Here is an 18,579-nt window from a genome sequence, read left to right on the forward strand (position 1 = left end):
TTAAGCTGCCTGGAGCAGACAGGCAGGTGCGTGGATGACTGACTCAGTTCCAACCTCGCCCCAGCCACCAGCCCTTGAGCAATCTCCAGCTCCTCCTCCTCACTGCTGGCAGGTGACACATAGATACCCCAGCAGAAGGATACTCTTCCCAGCCGCAGTTAGAGTGGTGTCAATACCCAGCAGGAATCTTCCCTTTGTAGGTTTTAAGGAGGCTACATAGCTCTTGCATACCAGAGGGTCAGGATGCATCCTCCTGTGCAAAATCAGCTGCACCAGCAATGATCTGTCCAACTGCACATGGCTTCCTTGGCCCAGAACATCCAAGCAAGTCACTGAGAATGCAAAAGAGTTTTTGTAGTCTTTTATTGCCTGTGTGTATTTGCTTAAAGACATATGAGAAAGATGATTTTTCATCCCTACCTCAGCTTCCATAGTGCTCTCAGGCAGTAAGCTGGTCTTTCAGCCAAGTGGTTACTGCAGTGAAAAATATTGCCAAAAAATTTCCAAATAGCTGTTGAGACTGCAAGAGAATTTCCATGGTAGAGGCAAAGCTTTAAAGGCTCAGTCACTTTCTCAAAATTTTGAATGATCTCAAAGATAACATATTTGGATGATGTCACTTGAAAGTAATGTTACTTATTCTTCATGTTCTAGCATAATCTTATATCCCTGCATTTATAAGACTTTGCTTTGCAGGGCACTGTTGGCATCACATGAAATCATCACAGTCCTTAAAGTGAATACATAGCAGATAATGAAACTGAAGACTTACTTTTAAAAAAAGAACTTCCTTGCTATTATGAAATTTAATTTAAAAAATGAACTCAAAATTTCATTTCATTTTGCAATGAAATGATAATTGATTAAGGTAATTCCACAGATATTATCTAACTTGAATTCAATAAGATGTTTGACATCCAAAGATACTGTAACGTAAGAAGTGGATGCAACAAGAAGCAGCAGTCAAAGGAAATAATCCCCAAAAGATTGCAAACAGTTCAGTTTTAAGCCTATTGCAGGCTAAATTAGTTTTATCGAGAAAATAAACATTTTGGACACTCTGTTTTGAACAGATGATATTGAAACAGTGGGAAGATAAAGGGAAGAATCATGGCGCAACCTGAGTGCAGAAGGAACCCCCCCCCAGAGACAGAAAAGCAAGCTTCCTATCAGCAGGACAAAATGCAGAGATACCCCAAGGCTGACTCGGGAAGCAACACTGTTACGTCTTTGCAACAATTCGTCATAGTTACTTAGGAAATGGACTAATTAGTCCTGATGAAAAAGTTGGTTAATGAGGCTCAGGTTGTGTCATGTACCTATCTGGCTTTTTTCTCTCCTGTTGTTAAGTTTTCCCCGTAAAAACAGATAGAAAGAGCTTCTACCCTGCTCTGCTTCATTTCCTCCCAGAAATCCTAGAAACCACAAATCAAACTGATATCTGGGAAAGACCCAAAGGTATTCCTTGAGCTGATTCTAGTGTTCTGGAGCTGAATCACAATTACAGTTGCCTCATAACATGCAGGGCTAATAATCTGAATTTCAACATGCAATACTGCACCTGGAAACAAGGTTACACCATGTCCTTTTATTATTCCTCTTTTATTACCAAAAGCAAGACAATCCCAAGCATTATTTGAGCTGCTGTGAGCAGACTCTTCATGTATCACAGTGTAGAGCAGCTGTTGAGAAAGACAACTTGTGATCTACCCACTGCAGAACTGTGAGAAGATTGCCTCTGGCAACTAGCTTCCCTCGGCCTTTTGAATTTTTGATGATGGGAAAATCACTCTTTCAGCACAATCTCTACACAAAAAAAAAAAAAAACAAAACTATTTGCAGGAAAATGCTGAACAGTTACAAAAACTTTATCTGGAAGATTGCTCAAAAGGTCTTCTTGCATTGTCATATTCTATGCACCAGCTATCAACCACTTCCCATTCTCTGAAACGTTGGAAGATGGACTGCTGACAGGAACACTCAAGACAGGTGAAGATGAGAGGCAGAACACGCAGCAACTCCAAGAGAAAAATCAAAGTAGCTGGGAAACACAGCAACTACTTAGGCTGAATATAAGTGGTTCTGTGAAGAGCATTTTAAAGGACAATTATGACAGTATGAAACAGTGACGACTTCATTCTGAGTTGTTTGGGTTTTCTTTTAATAGATGGTCAAAGCTTCATAGATTATTTTTAACACTGGTAGTAACTTGAAAAAAAGCACTTATTTTCAAAGACTAGTGAAGAAAGTGAGTTAAAAAAATCTCATAGTAGACAATCACATCAGAGATGACAAACTTCATAATGTCAATGATTAAGATAAGCAAGACCAACACAATCAATAAGCTAACAAACAGAGAGATTCCAGTTCAAGGGATTGCTGCTTGGCCAGACAGAAAAACATATGAGTTTTGGTTTGATTCACATTTTTAATGTGCTACATATTTCATTGTAATCACAGAAAACACTATATTAAATTATATTATATATATCTCCACTGGAAAAATAACAAGGTAACAAAACTAAATGTAAATTTGTTGAAGTTTCTTTTGGATTAAACCACTGTGAATTCCATTCTGCCCATCTGAACAGTCATTTAAATAGAATGGAGTCCATCAATTCCAAGGGGTGATGCAATTTCAACTGCAGATTAGAGTGGCAAGCATCAAACAGTTTAATCTCACTAGATGACAGACAACTCAAGAAATATCACATGGGAGTTTAAAGTTAGCAAATGGCAGCTAGTAATTCTTCTGCTTCCTCCGTGCCACTGCCATGCGCAAGGCCTGAATAATCAAGTTTTCATTATTCAGGACATTGTAATCAGTCAATTTCACCAGTTTGTCAAAATTCTCTTCACTGAAACAGACCTCCCTTGTTGTAAATGGGGAAAGGATACTGCAAACATCAACTCTGCCTTCAGCCATCTCTTCAGGACTCCTTTCCACACCTGAGGGAAAAACCACAAGAGGCAACAGTAAGATTTTAACACAGCATGTAGTTATATCAATGATATAATTATATCAATTAAGTAATTTTAGGTAGAAAAGGGAGATTTGAAGGAGAAGTGATTAGCTCAGTATCATCATATATTTCAGATTCTGAATCAAGCCTCTGCCCAAGACTGAACTATACCCATGTAACTGGGAATAAGAAAGCCATCCATTATCAGCAGAAGCACTTGTAGACCACTGCTTAGAAAACATGGAGTCTTTGTTGTTCGAACTAGAGATGAGGAAGCAGAAGGAAAACAATCTTGTACTGGGTGGAGTAGCAATGCCTACTGGAAGTTTGGGAGAAATGATAACCCTCAGAGAGAGGGCACAGTTCATACTTAAAAATAAATAAATAAATAAATAAAATTAAAAATAAAAAAATCCCAGTCCATTCAGTTCTGAATTGGGAAGAAGATAGTCTACCAGACTACCACCAAAACCTATAGAATGTTTCATTTCTTTTTGCAAGTACTGGTGCATAAGAAGTGTGTGTCAATATAGTGACAGCTTGAGGACCTGCTACCCATGCTGTATATATTTTGGAAGATTTACCTTCTTGCTATCTCAAGCAATTCTTGTAGAATAAATGCCTGTTTTCATCCTAAATATATTAGATCAGTTTCTGTGGTTTGCTTGGTTCAGAGATACTAGTACAGAGTAGTTCTTTGTCAGCAGTGAGACTACGTCAGCATTAGAAAGAATGTCAGAGATAACCAGTGAGAGGTTAGATATGAGATGGAGAAGGCACACCAGGCAAGTAACTCTTTATTAAAATTGGAAGATACAGGTGACTCACCAGGAGCTTTATAGTTCTTGAAAGTGTCGTTCACTAAGGGGAAGAAGAGCACTGTTGGAACTTGTGGACTGTCAGCATCTTCAAAAACATAACATTCCTTCAAGTTTTCCCTGTCTTCATCACTTATCTCAATTTTGGGAAATGGAATTCCTTGCCCTGATATGTATTTTGCAATCTGATCCAGAGGCTGAATGAATAAATAAAATAAAGAAAAAAAATCACAGAAGATCCAGTACTCATTTTTTTTTAAGTTCCAGCAGCTAACAGTTACAATCCAAGGCTTGAATTTTCTTCCTCTGGGAAGATGTTAAGTTTCAGAAATATGATCTTAACCATACCATACATTACAACTTATTTATTTTCTTCATTGCTTCAGGCAAAACAAGAAAATACCCACTTTCTACAAACCTGCAAATAAAGCCAAAAGCCAGAGGACTGGTTTTGTGGTTCTAATTAAACAGTTTCTCTAAATGGGCTCAGGAGGGAAAGGAAATACAAAACTGCAAGAATGGAGAAGGAACCAATCAGTCTAGATACTCTGCACCACTGTCTTGACCTCTTCAATATTTGTCACTTTTCCAGTCTTTCCATCTTCTGCATGGTTTGCAGTCATTTAAAAATGACTATTATCAACATATTTATATGTGACTATTTATCAACATACCTACTGATCTCATAAAGAAAACAGTTTGTTTAAACAGCTATATTTACTGTAAGTCTATGTTCATTTTTTTAATTATCTCACTACATACGCAACATTAATTATCTTATTTGTCTTTATTAATCAAGTCCAGCTTCAACTAGTCCATTTTTATAAGACTAACATGAGATAAACAAGCCCAGAACCACATAGATTTTTCCCATGTAATCTGTTAAAATTTTGTAAGGACTCTGATTACCTTTGTAACTTTCTCAATTCAGAGATAACCAAAAATCAATATCAGAGTACCTGGTAATTCCTTAATCATCCCCCTTCAAAAACCTTATGTCCACTGCAGCAAAGACTTTGATGATTTTAAAACACTAATATTCATCCACTGTCTCCGATCATCCTTCTTTGCTACTGAGAAATTAATCTAGTAATCTAAGTAATAAATCATCTTAATCAATACATATTGTAACAGCAAGCCCAGTGTGTTATTTTTCATCAACATACAATGGAAAAGCATACTGAGCATGCTAGCTACTGGGAAGGGTGTTGCAACATTATTGGCAGCTCCACCCATCAGTTCCATTTTTACCTTGAAGTAGAGCAATGTCCTCACCAGTATCTATAATTCTGGAAATAATTTAAAGAATTCTTCATAGTAGTTCACTCTTTTGTTCATATCTCTGTAATAGCATCTACTGCCAGCCTCCTAGTTTAAGCAGAGGACTCTAAGGAAAGTTACCTGTCCTTCTAGAATATTGGTGACAATTTCTGACACAAAGAGGCAAAATCATCATCAAAGTGGTGGTAGAAACTAGAAAAAGATTAATTCTTCCCACTTCAGTACTGGAAAGTTAATCGTTTTAATTGATAAATGCTGTAGACTAAAACAGACACAAAGGAAAAGGATCCCAAATACCATCGGCTTTTCTTACCAGTGTTTGGGACCCCCCACTGTAATTTAAATGCAGGATGACGTCCACTTCCCTTTTTGATCTCAAAAGTGGTGGGTAACTGGTATTGATGAAAAACCCAGTGTCAACCAGGGAGAGCTCATCATTAGCTGTTTCCATCAGTTTATTTGGGAAGGAGTCTATTACTGTGTCTGAAACACAAATATTTTTTGTCAGTAAGTCAAAAACAATATTCACTTTCTACAGAGAAACAATCAAAGAGGGAAGAACAGAGAATTCTGCCCTCAATTTCCCCTGCCTTTCTTTGCTGACTAACAACAGGCACTGATTTATAGGAATAAATGACATAGTATAGCTTTTTCCTTCCTCCTTAGACACCTCATGCAGCTCCAGGCTATAAAGGGTAGACACCCTAATTTTTTTTTTCCCAGGCTGAGTTTCTATTGTCCATTGCACACAATCCCCAGTCAAACTGAATTTTTAAAGCACCGCTACCTCCCTACTGAAACAAAAATCTGAAATACATGCTAAATTTGGCTGTCACTTCTTCCATTTGGGGGAAGCCCTATCTCTTCCTCTGCGTTGGAAATCCTAAGCAGATTCCCAAACCTAAACCTTCCAAAAATGCTGCTCAAAAACATGCTGTGTTACTGTGCCTTTCCAGGTAGAAAATCCATCACTCTCCAGGTACTTGCTGTGCATCTGTAAGCCTCTGATAAAATTGGGATACTGTGCAATGGTTGGGCGTCCCGTTAAGACATCTCGCAGAACAGAGGAGAAGGTGGATGAGGGACTGAGCATACACGTGTCTACCTCATAAGGATTCATGGACAGAAAGGGTTCTTCCTCTGCAAGAAAGAAAGTATTTCTGAGTTTAGGACACTTTTCACAAATAATCTATATCTAAAAACAAAAACAACAACAACAAGAAAAAGCATGAAACAACTACAGTTGCCACCATCTCCTGCAGGCAGCAAGCTTCCAAGCACTAAGCACTACCTCACACTCCTTGAATGATGTGCACCTCCACTGCAGTGTGTGGTGCAGGGGAGAGCTGAGAGCCAAAAGATAAGTTAATAGCATTGGCCTTTGAACAGAACAATCCAGAAAACATGCTAATATCATTTAGCTTTCAACATTATCCAACTCAGGGAGACAATCAATCTGGTGGTGAAAAAAACCACAAAAATATCTCACCAATATCTTTTACTCTATCCCTGGTCCATCTGAACCAGAAATCCTCTGAATCAGCAGCCAAATTCCAGACATACATCACATCTATGGAAAATATACTACTCCACATGCCTGTAACATGAAAGAGACAACATAAACTGATGGAATTGTTTTGGAAGAATTTTAATTGGTACATACCTTCAGTCATTCCCCTTTGATACTTCCTCTGTCCAGATGGCCATCTCTGTGGGCACGCTTCCTAAGTATGTGCTCACTAATACGGCCTCACACCTGCCTAACCTGTTTGCTGGTGCTTTCCCAGGGTTGTCCTCCACATGTAATATGCTCAAAAGCACCAGCCTCTTTCAAGGGGACCACCTTGCTTTCTATGCAATAGTCACCTTGCATGTAGCAGATCCGAGTCTCTGGGAGCCTCTTCACAAGCCTTCCCATAAAGAATTCACTTCCAAAATGTTCTGCACGGATAGATGCTCCATATTTCAGGAGACTGACTTCATAAGGAGTGAACTCCAACCACTCTATGGAGACAACAGCCAAATCATAAAAAGACAATAATGCATTAACTATGGCTACACAGAATAGGGCCAGAGAACAGGAGCAAATGAAACAGATGCTATCTAGCTCATGATATACTGGTTAGAACTATTGCTGTATCTCTATTGCTCACAGAACTAATGCCTGGAGAGAACGTTACTTTCACTTCTAGGGTGGGTGGTCCTAGACTGTGAAGTCTTTAGATGCAGCAATCTTCTGCAGAAAAGCTTTATTCTGAATAAAATTATTAGCATTCCCCGTTAGTCCTACCCAAAAATGTGTATTGCTCATGTGTATCTTTGTTCCTTCAGGGCAGTCATGACAGCACTCAGCTGTTGATGTTAAATAAACACCATGAAAATCAATAACAGAGTAGATAGTAATTTTCCTGCCACTCGATCAAAAACTTCAAAGATCTTACTGTTCAAAATTGGAATATGTGGAATCATCACAAGAATTAATTTAATTTAAAAGTTGCAATTTATCCTGGTCACAAAAAAAAGTGGCATCTTCTTTTGTATAAACATACTTTTGTTTCTGGCAATGTAGAGAAAAAAGCTTTTTGTTATTATAATGAATGGACTTATTGTACTATTGAAGCTGATTACATGCATTTAGATTACTTACATTATAAAAAAATTAAGAAATATAACCATTACCTCTGAATGCCTGAGCACTATAGTTGGACTTGAGGTTGATGGCCACATAAATGGGCAATGGGTTCTGCCCATTATCCACTGCCTGCCGCTGATCCGAGAGTCTGTGTTCATCTTTCTGGTTTTGATTAAAATTGGTTAAAGGAATGAGGTGACAAACAATTTGCATTTGAAATAATATCATGTGAATTATGATCTTTATCAGGTTCTCCTTTCTGTTTTAATCTCATTGGACTGTTCAGAAGTATCTGCTTTTGTATATCCAAAATTCAGTTAAGTATCCATTAAGCAGCAGCTACAATATAGGGGTTCTCAGACAGTTCCCAGGAAGAAGTATGTGAGTAAGTGAAATGTAAGGTACTTTTTTGGCTGATGTGCATGGAACGAAGTTTATCATATTTTACTATGCTTTACAAGTACATTTATATGTAAGAATATATTGTATTGCACATGACAATACAAAATTTCCTGGTATAAACATAAATTAGAAGGAAACTTAAGTAATACTATTCTAAAAGTACAAATATTTCTATTAAAACTTGTCAAAATATTTAAAGAATGGTCTTTCCACTGAATCATCTTCCATATGAAAAAGCCTATAACTAAAGCTTGTGCCAGCGAAATACATTATTTCTAATTTTTAAGTACCTATTCTAATCAGAATGTGTTTCAGAATATTTAATGTCCAAAGTGATGAGTTTACATTACGAAATAATCTTTTTCATATGGATTTTTTTTATTTTCTAGAAAAGAGAACACCTTTGACTGGACGCTACTGCTCCTTCAAGATAAACCTCACTTTGTAGTGAGAGAAGTGTTTTAATAATGAATCTCAGCATATAGAATATAGAATATAGCATAATAATGAATTCAGCATATAATCAACCATTTGCACTAGTAGTGCAATCCCAAGATTAGTTGTGCCATCCCAAGATTAATTTTCTTTTCCTATGTAATTATAGACATTCATCAAATTTCTAGGAAAAAAAAAGAGTAATACCTTATCATGTAGCATGGATTCAATGACAAGCCCCCATAAGTCTATGAAAGACGTGTTACGTCCTTCTTTAACCCTCTCCATCAGGTCATTGTAGTAGTACTTCAAACAATCCAAGGAAAAACAGCAGATCTTGTTTTTTGTTACTTGCTTGCGAGCTTCCTTGATTGCCTCTTCCAGATATTTTTCCGACCAGTCAGCATCTTCATACAAGTTTGCCATTGTCCTGAAGAAACATTAGAAGAAAATATGAAAGAATGCTGTGGTTTGACTTCAGAAGACATTTGTGCAACGCGTTTGCCTGTTTCACTTCTTATAGGGTTCACAACTGAAAGCTACATTCTCCTGAAATCCTTTCATTTTGAGAGCAAATACATCCTCTCCTAAATTTCCCTAATTTTGATGACAAGATCTTGTGGGCTCAAAAATAGCATAAGAAATTCAAGAAAAAAAAAAAAAATCTGGCAAGACTACTAAACAGGTCCCCAGAAAACCCTACAAGTTTGCCCTAGACTTAATTTTTCCCCTAATATTGGCTTCTGCCTGTGATAGCACGAGGTAGTACTTGACGTGTCCTGGACAATCCCTATTGTTCACTTGAAATCACAACGCAGACAAGTACACTGAAAACTCTACATGCATGCAGAGAAACTGAAAGAATACCTAGACAAACCTGTCATTAAGTTTTGGAGTGATTAACTCAACGCAAAAACTGTCTCCACTTCCAACAGAGTATAGAGGAGTGAAACTGTCTAAAACCCATATAAATTTTTCACAGTTATTTACATTATGACATCAAGTGCTGTATACCCACTGGGAGAAGCAAGCATTTATAATGAGCAACAACAGTTGCATTCTGTCTGAGGCTGGTAACTCAGCATCATTTGTTGGACCATCTTCAACAATATTAATTCTACTAGCCCCAAATACGTCTTTTACCAGAGGAAGATGCACTTTAAATCCAAAATGGAAGTGAGATTAACCAGCAAATGGCGGTCATGAATTCTTCTTCCCATCTTTCTTCAATTTCCAGTCTAAAGACAAATTCATTGCATTCAGTCTAAGGTATAATTGATAAAATATGAAAAGGTAATACAGCATTTACATGAAAATATCAGTCACAGACTGTGTCAATGTGGTGATGATTGATCTCTTATTGAGAACATTTGTTTCTTTGTTCTAAGTGAAAACGAGGTATCACAGGGAAAACAGAAATGCTTTTGATTTACTGAGTGCATTCATTATAAACTGACAGTGCTGTACAAACAATCAACACTATCAGCAGAGAAAACATACAACTTATTAAGGCAATCCTCACCATGTGGTACCTGATAAACCACCAATGTAAGAAATGCAGTCTAACAGATTGAGTTTCTGGAGCCCCAGTAGGCTGCCATACATCGCTGTCAGTGACCTCGTCCCGCCCCCAGTCGTCGTGATGGCCACCACTGGCACCTGTCCAACACAGCAAGGCAGAAACGCAGAGAAAGCCATGTGTGTATTAGAGACAAGACATTGTAATGCTGAAATTAAGTAACAGTTTAGATGCACTGATGTAAGCAATGACATCACTTTGTGCAAAAGGATGTGATGGAAAAGGCTTCTGTTGCCACCATCTGACTGACAGGGAAGGCAAAGTTCATGTTTTACCCACCTGGATTGGGTGGGGGGGGAGGCTATTTACTTAATATATAATTGGAAATCAACCTCATCACCCTGGAATTCTTCTCAACATGTATCATTAGAGGCAATCATAAAAAAAATACAGGATTTGCCATGGTAAAGCTGATTAAGGTTCTGTGATTCTGCCTCTAACAATGATCAGTGTCTCAGAAGAATGCAGAGCACCCTGTAATCAGTCAAACCGCCCAACAGCCAAAGCCTTCCTGACCTCAAGCCAGTAATTACCTCATGTCCTGAGGCACAAGCATTGATAGGGTTGTTTATTTTTCCTTCTTAAATTCCAGGTGCAATTGAAGAGACTATTCTTCTCTTAATCTTTTCCTAATCTAGTATGCCATTTGCTTCCCTTAACATTTTCCATGCTGTTTGGGAAATGTTTACACCTTTCCGTTATTAACTTCTAATTTCATCAACAGATCTACTGTTCTGAAGTCACTGAACAGAGCTTGAAGAAAAAATATTTCTCCCATCCCAAAAAATTCAAAAAACAGTTCTACCCTACACTTGCTATGAGCTCAACCTCTAGTTGAAATTACAAAATAATTACAAAATAATAAGGAAAAATCTTAAAAAAGAAAAAAAAAGAAAAAAAAAACTTAAAATCAGAATAATTTCAAAAAATACATTTTTTTTTCTCTTTACCTTTTCCAATCTCTTTCAACATAAATAAAAATGCTAGTGATGGCTTTGAGCTGAAAATGTTTTTTAAGAGTTTACAAGGGAGATATTATCAAAATTTTGAGATTAAGTACATGAAAAGCAGATCCAGAGTAATGAGTTCTTTTCAAAAGTGAAATTTGGTCTTATCATTTCAGTCTTATCATTTCAACTGTTTGCCCCAAGAAACCATAGACAGTTAAGTAAAAAGTTTTCTATTCCTTTTCACTGTCAGCTAAAGAGGATTCTTGCAATTGTTATGTTTAGAGTTCTTGATTTTCAGCAACGTAACTGGGTTTAAGCCATTACAAAGCTTATGATTCAAATGTGGAAGGAAGAACGGGGATTACAGTGACAAAGCTCAATTTATAATCAAAAGTTCCACCTATACATCTCAACTGTGCTACAAGATTCAATCTTTTTTTTCCAGCTGGACAGTTTTATTCCAGTAAGCATTTTCCCACATTATCTTTTCTGCTACAGACTCAACCCAAAACACTTTTAATTCCCATATCTGAGAAAACATAGCTTTCTCATCTCAGAATTTTCAGGAAAGCTCTGAACTCTTCTGCAGGAAAGCCTTGCCTCTGCTACTGAGCTAGACCATGCAGTTTCCCAAACAGCATCCCCCTGCTTTCCCATGTATGCCCAACAAAAATATTCCTCCTGAGACCCACGAGCAGCATCAAAAATTATCAGAAATGGGTTAAACTGGAGAGCTGTGGAGAAGTCTAGGAGTCTGTAAAGGCACATCCTGCTTTCTCCATGCTGCTGCAGAGACCAACCACTGCTTCTCTTGGTTACCTCTTGCTCTAGACAGCAGGCCTGCTCTAGAAAAATAGTGTTAATAACAAACTATTTTTTGTCTCAGTTTGTGAGCCAAGCTCTGATTCCTGGAGAGAAGTTGCCACCGGGGATCGCATGGCTTGCCTCATGCTCCTTCAGATCCTCCTCCAAATTAAGGATCTTCTTCAGAGCAGCAGCAACATATTTCTTTCTTTTCAGCAGGAAGTCTTGCTCTTCCCTGCACAGGCTGTACCCCAGACGCACATCCAGATCTCCTGAGCTGGAACAGGCAATGGGACAAATCAGTACGTGCGTCAGTTATAGCCAGTATCAGGACCTGTAAGGGGAAGTAGTCTGCAAACTCCATAAACAAACATTGCCAAGTCTGCATGTTGAACAAAGAACAGAATAAACATTTCTACTGCCAGCAAGAGGTAGCAATGATAAGTTTCCAAGGTACTTTAGATCTCTTGTGAATGGGAGCACAAAAGTAAAGATACACGGGCCAGAGAAAGATCACCAAAAAAGGGTGGCTTTTTTCTGTATCCATTCCATTCTATCACCATGACATTCAAGAAAACTCAAATGACACCAGTGTTGTCTGTTCTCAGGTTTAGTCAGCTCACTAACATCTGAAAGCAGAGGTCCTGTCAAGATGTGTAATGAAGCTTGTAACTCAGGACAAGTCCCACAGCATCACATCGCTCTGCTCAGACTGTCTTATGAAATCCAGACAGCACTTGGAAAGCTTTACAGAGCTGTCTGTCTTTGCTTATGGAAACGTGTCAGATAAACAGGTGAGTAGCACTAGGCAGTTTGTGTGATGCTCAGAGTGAGTGTGTTTTTCTCTGCAGCATTCTGCCTGTATTACTTTATGGTGGCCTGTTCACCTGTGCTTACAGATAAGCTCATTCATAGCTATACAAATACTTAATGCCTTTTACCAGTGTGATTTCTAGCTAAGCATTTGTGAACTTAATCTTGCAAATATATGACTATCCACCATTTTTTCCCTGTGAGCAGCCACGCTGAATTTTTTCCCTTGAGAAACATGAAGCACAAGCCAAGGGTTTTGCAGAAGAGAAAGTACAAAACCAAACAGCAATTAATTTTTTTGTGCCTTCCCAAGAAGCAAATTTGCTTAGTACAGAAAACAAAACACAACAAACAAACAAACAAACAAAAAGTGTTCTCAATACTGCTCAAATCTTTTGTGTCACACCACCCTCTGGTGGCCGCAAATTCTATTCTGAACATACCTTCACTAATGCCTAGGAACACAAAAGTCTGAAGGGTTGTTGTTAGTATTTTCTGCATTCCAGTAAATTTGGTACATGCCAGATTAACTTTGAAAATAAAATAAGGTGATTTGATTGACCTCCTAAAAGCAAGCAACTGTCCTAGAGGTAGACAAAAAACTCTAGCACTTCTTGTTGTTCACTTGCTAAGTCTCTAGGATTTACACTTCAACAGATTTTGTAACGGGCTGAGATTGAACAGGAGGCTCTCTTATCCATGCCCTACATTTATCTACACAAACTCCTCCTATGCTCTGTAAATTGATGTTACTTCCCTTTTGCATGTCACCCAAGAGTAAGAACGGTGTAAACAGTACCAAGTTTTCATTTGTACCATAAAACCTCATTCTCTTCAGTGTTATCCGTCATTGGCACCAATATGTTCCCATTAACTGCTAGTGAGAGGTGCATCTGGTCAGGTCCCAGTACACATTTTGCTAAGTGAAGCAGGAGAAGGAACATTTGTTGTTTTTCTAGCGACTTTCATAGTCAAAGAGGGATAGAGTTTATTTAATCCATTAGATCTGACTATTGATATAAAGTTAATATGAAAAAAGCATAATTTTATTCATGCCTAAGAATGGCGGCTGTAAAATAAATTAACTTACTCTGAAAATAAAAATGTAGAAAGACTCAAACTTATATTGTCTTGCATGACCCTGTAACCACAATAGACTTGTACTTACCTCGGGCACCACCTGAGTACAGGACAAAACACTCACGTGGTAAGTTTTCCTCTCTCCACTGTCTAGAGAAAAAACCCTAGATAATTGTTTACAGTAATCCTGGACACTTGGATAAAAGGAGGCTATCTTACCATTTTCTTGATGTCAAGTACAACTCAAAGGATTGATCCTAGAAATGAAGAAAACAAAGTTAATTGCCAATAAATTTTAAAAATAGTTATCCCCTCCTTTCAGCTTAGGCAAGGAATGAGGTTCTCAAAAGATAATTCACATGTTTGGGAGTATTATTTTAGTACAATTAAACAAACTCTGTTCTGGAATCAAATTCTCTCTTATCTAATAAGCCTGCCTGGGACAATGAACTCACACGTAACACTGAGCATGCACGCTTAGAGCAAGAACCACCAAATAGCCTCACTGAAAAATATTACAAATACTACAAAAAACGTTACAAAACATTACAAACCATTCTCTTAACACCAATACTGAGGTAAGATCTGAATTAAGCTCATATTCTGAGCTGCCTTTTAATTAATAGCCATTGTGAAATTATTCTAATAACAAATTGTGGAACACATGTGCGTATGGCCTTTTTTTTTTTTTTTTTTTTTTTTTTTTCCCTTGAAACTCCTTAATTCTAATTTTGGTATGTAGATTTGCAAAGATTAAGCAATTACTACAGTGATTGCTACCATCTGTTTCATGAAAATGAATATGACAACCTTTATTATTTTTAAACACTTTCAGCAAATATCTATATAATCTAACATAGCAATTTTTCTCTCTTGGTGACCTTATTTCTAGCAGGTCAAAAATTAAGAAAAATTCTAAAATATTTATTTCAAAAATATTCTCGAGCACTCACCTCTTCTACTGTTATTTCCTTCTGCAAAGGGAGTGAATTCAGAGGAAAAGAGAGGACTCCATATTCCTGAGTTCCGTTTTTGTCAGCCAGCTGAAATAATGTGAAAAGCAGCAGGGATGCACATGAAAAGTTTGTAATCTCTAGCATTTCTGCTTTTAAGAAGACTGGTTGGCTTGATTTTTTTTTTTTTTTTTTCTGCTAATGTCACGATGGTTAATTCTAACATACAGAAGAGGAATGTACCTCTTCTGGTAACATGATGTCCAGTCTTGTCTGGTCATTTATGATGCAATGAAATACAATGATCTGAAGGCTGGGTTCATAGCCCAGGGAAATCTTCTGGCTTCCTTCATGGGATCCTTTCACTGTGAACATAAGCTCCTGATCTAAATATAAAGGCAGGGAACAAAAATTAATCTAACTATTCCAAGCAAACATACATAATTGATAACTGAAATACGTTTTTACTCTGCATGCTTTTTGTCTGATTTTTCTTATACCTCAATGATAAAGTAAACTTTGGGTGGCCAAAATAAATCAAAAACTAATATAGAAACACTTGGTAGACCTTGGTATAAGTCATTAATAAACAGAAATCACACACTTTTGAAATGCTATTATGTTATTACACTTCCCATGAATAAGTAAAACAGAAACTTAGACTTAAAGGAGTGTTAGTTTAAAGGAATTTAGGATTATTCACATTGAACAAAAGATTCATTTATTTGTTATCTGCTTGTTCTGGTTCATCTTGCGCATTGTTTCAAAATAGTGCAAAATAATTGACACATGCCTTGTGTCATTACTCTTCCATGAGAACTGTGTCACCAAAACAGAAACGGCCTTGAGTATGCAGAAACCTTGGACATACTCAATCTCAAATCAAGCATACAAAATAAAGTTTTTTCTATATTAAAACTTTTAAAAAGAAAAAAAACTTATAACTTTAAAATTTACTTAACAATTTTCATATCGAGCAAGTGATAGCTAAAGAGAACACCATTTTTTTTTCCCAATTTTTTAATTCATAGAATCATAGAATCACAGAATCACAAGGTTGGAAATGACCTGTAAGATTATCTAGTCCAACCTCTTCTCATTACTATTGCCACCACAAACTAACCCATATCTTGTAGCTCCTCATCTAGGCGCCTCTTGACCACTGCCAGGGACGGCGACTCCACCACCTCCCTTGGCAGGCCAAGGTGTAGATGGCATTATTTTTGCATCAGTTTAAAATTTGCCATGTACCAAACCAAATAACCAAATTAACCAAATTAACCAAATACTTGATTAACTTGAATTTCAACACACACATTTTTTTTCCGCAAGGCAGAGCATGGCAAAACTAAGTATTATGTGACACAGCTAGAGTAACATGCACAACTGATCATTAATTTTTCAACATCTGTTATAATGACTGAATCACAACATAAAAACAATAGGTTAATGAAGCAATAACCTCACTTGTGGATTGCTGCTTCAGCTTCCCTGTATCCACCCTGACCTCCAAACAGGAAACCTCACGAGCCTGTAACAAGAGAGGACAAATGATGATTAAGAGAAATGTAAATGTCATTGCAAGTGATTCATAGTGTTCTTAACCAAACCCTCTAGCTGATCAATGGCAATACAGCTATTATCTATTATTACTATTAAGAGATAATACTGACATAGCATTTTTTATGGGTTGGAAAGTAAAGAGGAACAACTCATGAATTGCTTTGAACTCATGAATTACTTTGAACTTGGAGAGCCAAGGAAGTGAGGAAGATGAGACCTATTTAAAATAATAGGAGTCTTGAGATACGGGACTCTAAATAGAGCATTTTATCACTTTCTTCATTAACTCCTGCTAGTATGGGGCATAATGTAGAAACAGTTTGTAGCAAACTACCCATCAGTGCCTTCCTGTTGCTGACAATACAGTGTTTGGGACATAACTCAGTTCTCCAAGTTAGGAGTACGTACAGTTGTTATACAGGCATAGGAAAGATCGTAAGAAATAATTACCACTAGCACTCCATTAGTAATGATGCCATCGGGATAGTCCGGACTGAAAAATACAATGGAAAGAACATTTCAGATAAATATTTTCCCCCACCGGTTGGACACTTTCAACTTTAATATTCATTCTCAATTCAGAAATGTTTTAAAGCTGTTAACAAACAAAATTCTAGCAGACTGACTGGTAATTCCATCCTTGTCCCATGATAAAATATGCAGCCTGGCTTTTAGTTACGTCATTTTTCACACTTCCTTTAATGAAGTGTTTAACACAGAATATAGTGAGTTTGAGTTGAGTTGGAGCCATTACAGCTATTCTGATCATTTTGAGCATTACACAGTTTGGCCTAAGTTATTGTACCCATAAAAAAAAAACACTTGCCCAGGTTACCATAGAAGTATGAAGACAAAGACACTCACATTTATTAAGACATTCGCAAATAGGATGTGAAATTTTAATATATAAGCTATATGTCGATGTGTTTCTACTTAACCATCTAAGGGCAGAAATTGGTTCATATACTGTAGAAACTAATTTTTAGATTCTTAAATACTTTTTCCACCAAAACCAAACAAAAAAATTGCACCACTAAAAAAAATAACCAGGCAGCTCCTCATTAAAACATATGTCTAAAATCATAAGACTTTTGCACCGACTCCTCAATCCAATGCAGAAAGTATGAGTAATCTATTCAGACTTTACAAGTTATTGATTACACATACTGTAATCTCAAGTGTATGACTGTGTGAGACATGTACCACATCTAAGCAGAAACCATGTATTAAGCTTCCATTAAAATCATATCAATTACATTATTACCAAATTTATGAGAGTATTATCATAGACTATTAGAATTTATGAATGAAAATAGCTTCGTAGAATTTCTCATGACAAAGAATTCTCACACTATTTCAGATCTGATAAACAACTTTAAAGTTTCATTTTCAAACCAATGTTTTCCTTCAAGAAAAAAAACAAAAACAACTGCCACCACAACAATTTGGCTAAATGCAGCAAACTCAGGAAAAGTTACTCATTTCAGAATTTTGTAGGATCATCTCATACTGAAAAATTATGTTAAATGAGTTCAAAGAACATCAGTCACAGAACATACTTACATGTTTCTATCTGTAAGGAAAATGGATATAATTGCAACTCAAGATTTCTTTCAAACTTGTCCACTTATTTGTAGTCAAACCTTACATGTCTAATAGCATCACTATACTCATATATTTCATGAAGTAGTGCAAGGAAAGCAGAGAAACAGCTGGACGGATACTAAAAGATTTCAGCCTGCATATGCTGTTAAGACGAACATGGAAAAAGAAGGAAAAATGCCTTCTGATGGAGGTAAGTATCCAGAAGAGTGTAGCATTATTTGAGTTCTTGGTATCAACAAAGAATAAAGTTAAACTGAGATCCAAAGCATGACTTTCAAACCACGTGGAAGAATTTGAACTGTTGCACCAAATGACTCAGAAGACCCCTGAGAAGAACTAGGACAGCACAAGCTTTGAGCACTGCCAGAAGAGATATCCCGTTAGCGGTAGAAGCTGTGTGGCCATTCTGGTAAGGAAGCCCAGTTGCTGCCATTTATTGCTTACTCTCTACACTGCACTTTCAACTTTTAGATGTTGAGTTTCAAGGCTTCTGCCATTCACTGAATAGGACAGACATTATTATTTTAACCTGATGACCTGTACATTTGTTTTCAAAAGAGCAAAGGCATTCACCTTTCTTTGAAGCTTTGGAGATCAAACACAGAGAAGCTGAGAGTTCTTAGCATTTCTTTTGATCGGGACTTTTGAATATTTTACCTATATTTGTGTACTGAATAATATCCATTTATTGACTAATTTGT

General features: G+C 37.0%; 1 protein-coding gene across 1 annotated transcript in view; it reads right to left on the reverse strand.

Annotated features, from left to right (window-relative positions):
- The window catches only part of LOC306947982 (uncharacterized protein), a gene marked incomplete at both ends in the record, with an annotated part of 56,105 nt that overhangs the window by 22,490 nt on the left and 15,036 nt on the right, over positions 1-18,579 (reverse strand). Inside the window, 15 exons of the mRNA XM_079537443.1 lie at positions 2,757-2,949; positions 3,792-3,978; positions 5,376-5,545; positions 6,011-6,202; positions 6,552-6,659; positions 6,929-7,066; positions 7,742-7,856; positions 8,739-8,961; positions 10,054-10,190; positions 12,006-12,141; positions 13,977-14,014; positions 14,711-14,800; positions 14,954-15,096; positions 16,178-16,241; positions 16,724-16,766. Of these exons, the coding sequence (XP_079393569.1) occupies positions 2,757-2,949; positions 3,792-3,978; positions 5,376-5,545; positions 6,011-6,202; positions 6,552-6,659; positions 6,929-7,066; positions 7,742-7,856; positions 8,739-8,961; positions 10,054-10,190; positions 12,006-12,141; positions 13,977-14,014; positions 14,711-14,800; positions 14,954-15,096; positions 16,178-16,241; positions 16,724-16,766 (1,977 nt within the window). The remainder of the gene's footprint in view (positions 1-2,756; positions 2,950-3,791; positions 3,979-5,375; positions 5,546-6,010; positions 6,203-6,551; positions 6,660-6,928; positions 7,067-7,741; positions 7,857-8,738; positions 8,962-10,053; positions 10,191-12,005; positions 12,142-13,976; positions 14,015-14,710; positions 14,801-14,953; positions 15,097-16,177; positions 16,242-16,723; positions 16,767-18,579) is intronic.

This window comes from Tetrao urogallus (genome assembly GCF_951394365.1).
Source record: "Tetrao urogallus genome assembly, chromosome: 6".
NCBI classification, from domain to species: Eukaryota; Metazoa; Chordata; class Aves; order Galliformes; family Phasianidae; genus Tetrao; species Tetrao urogallus.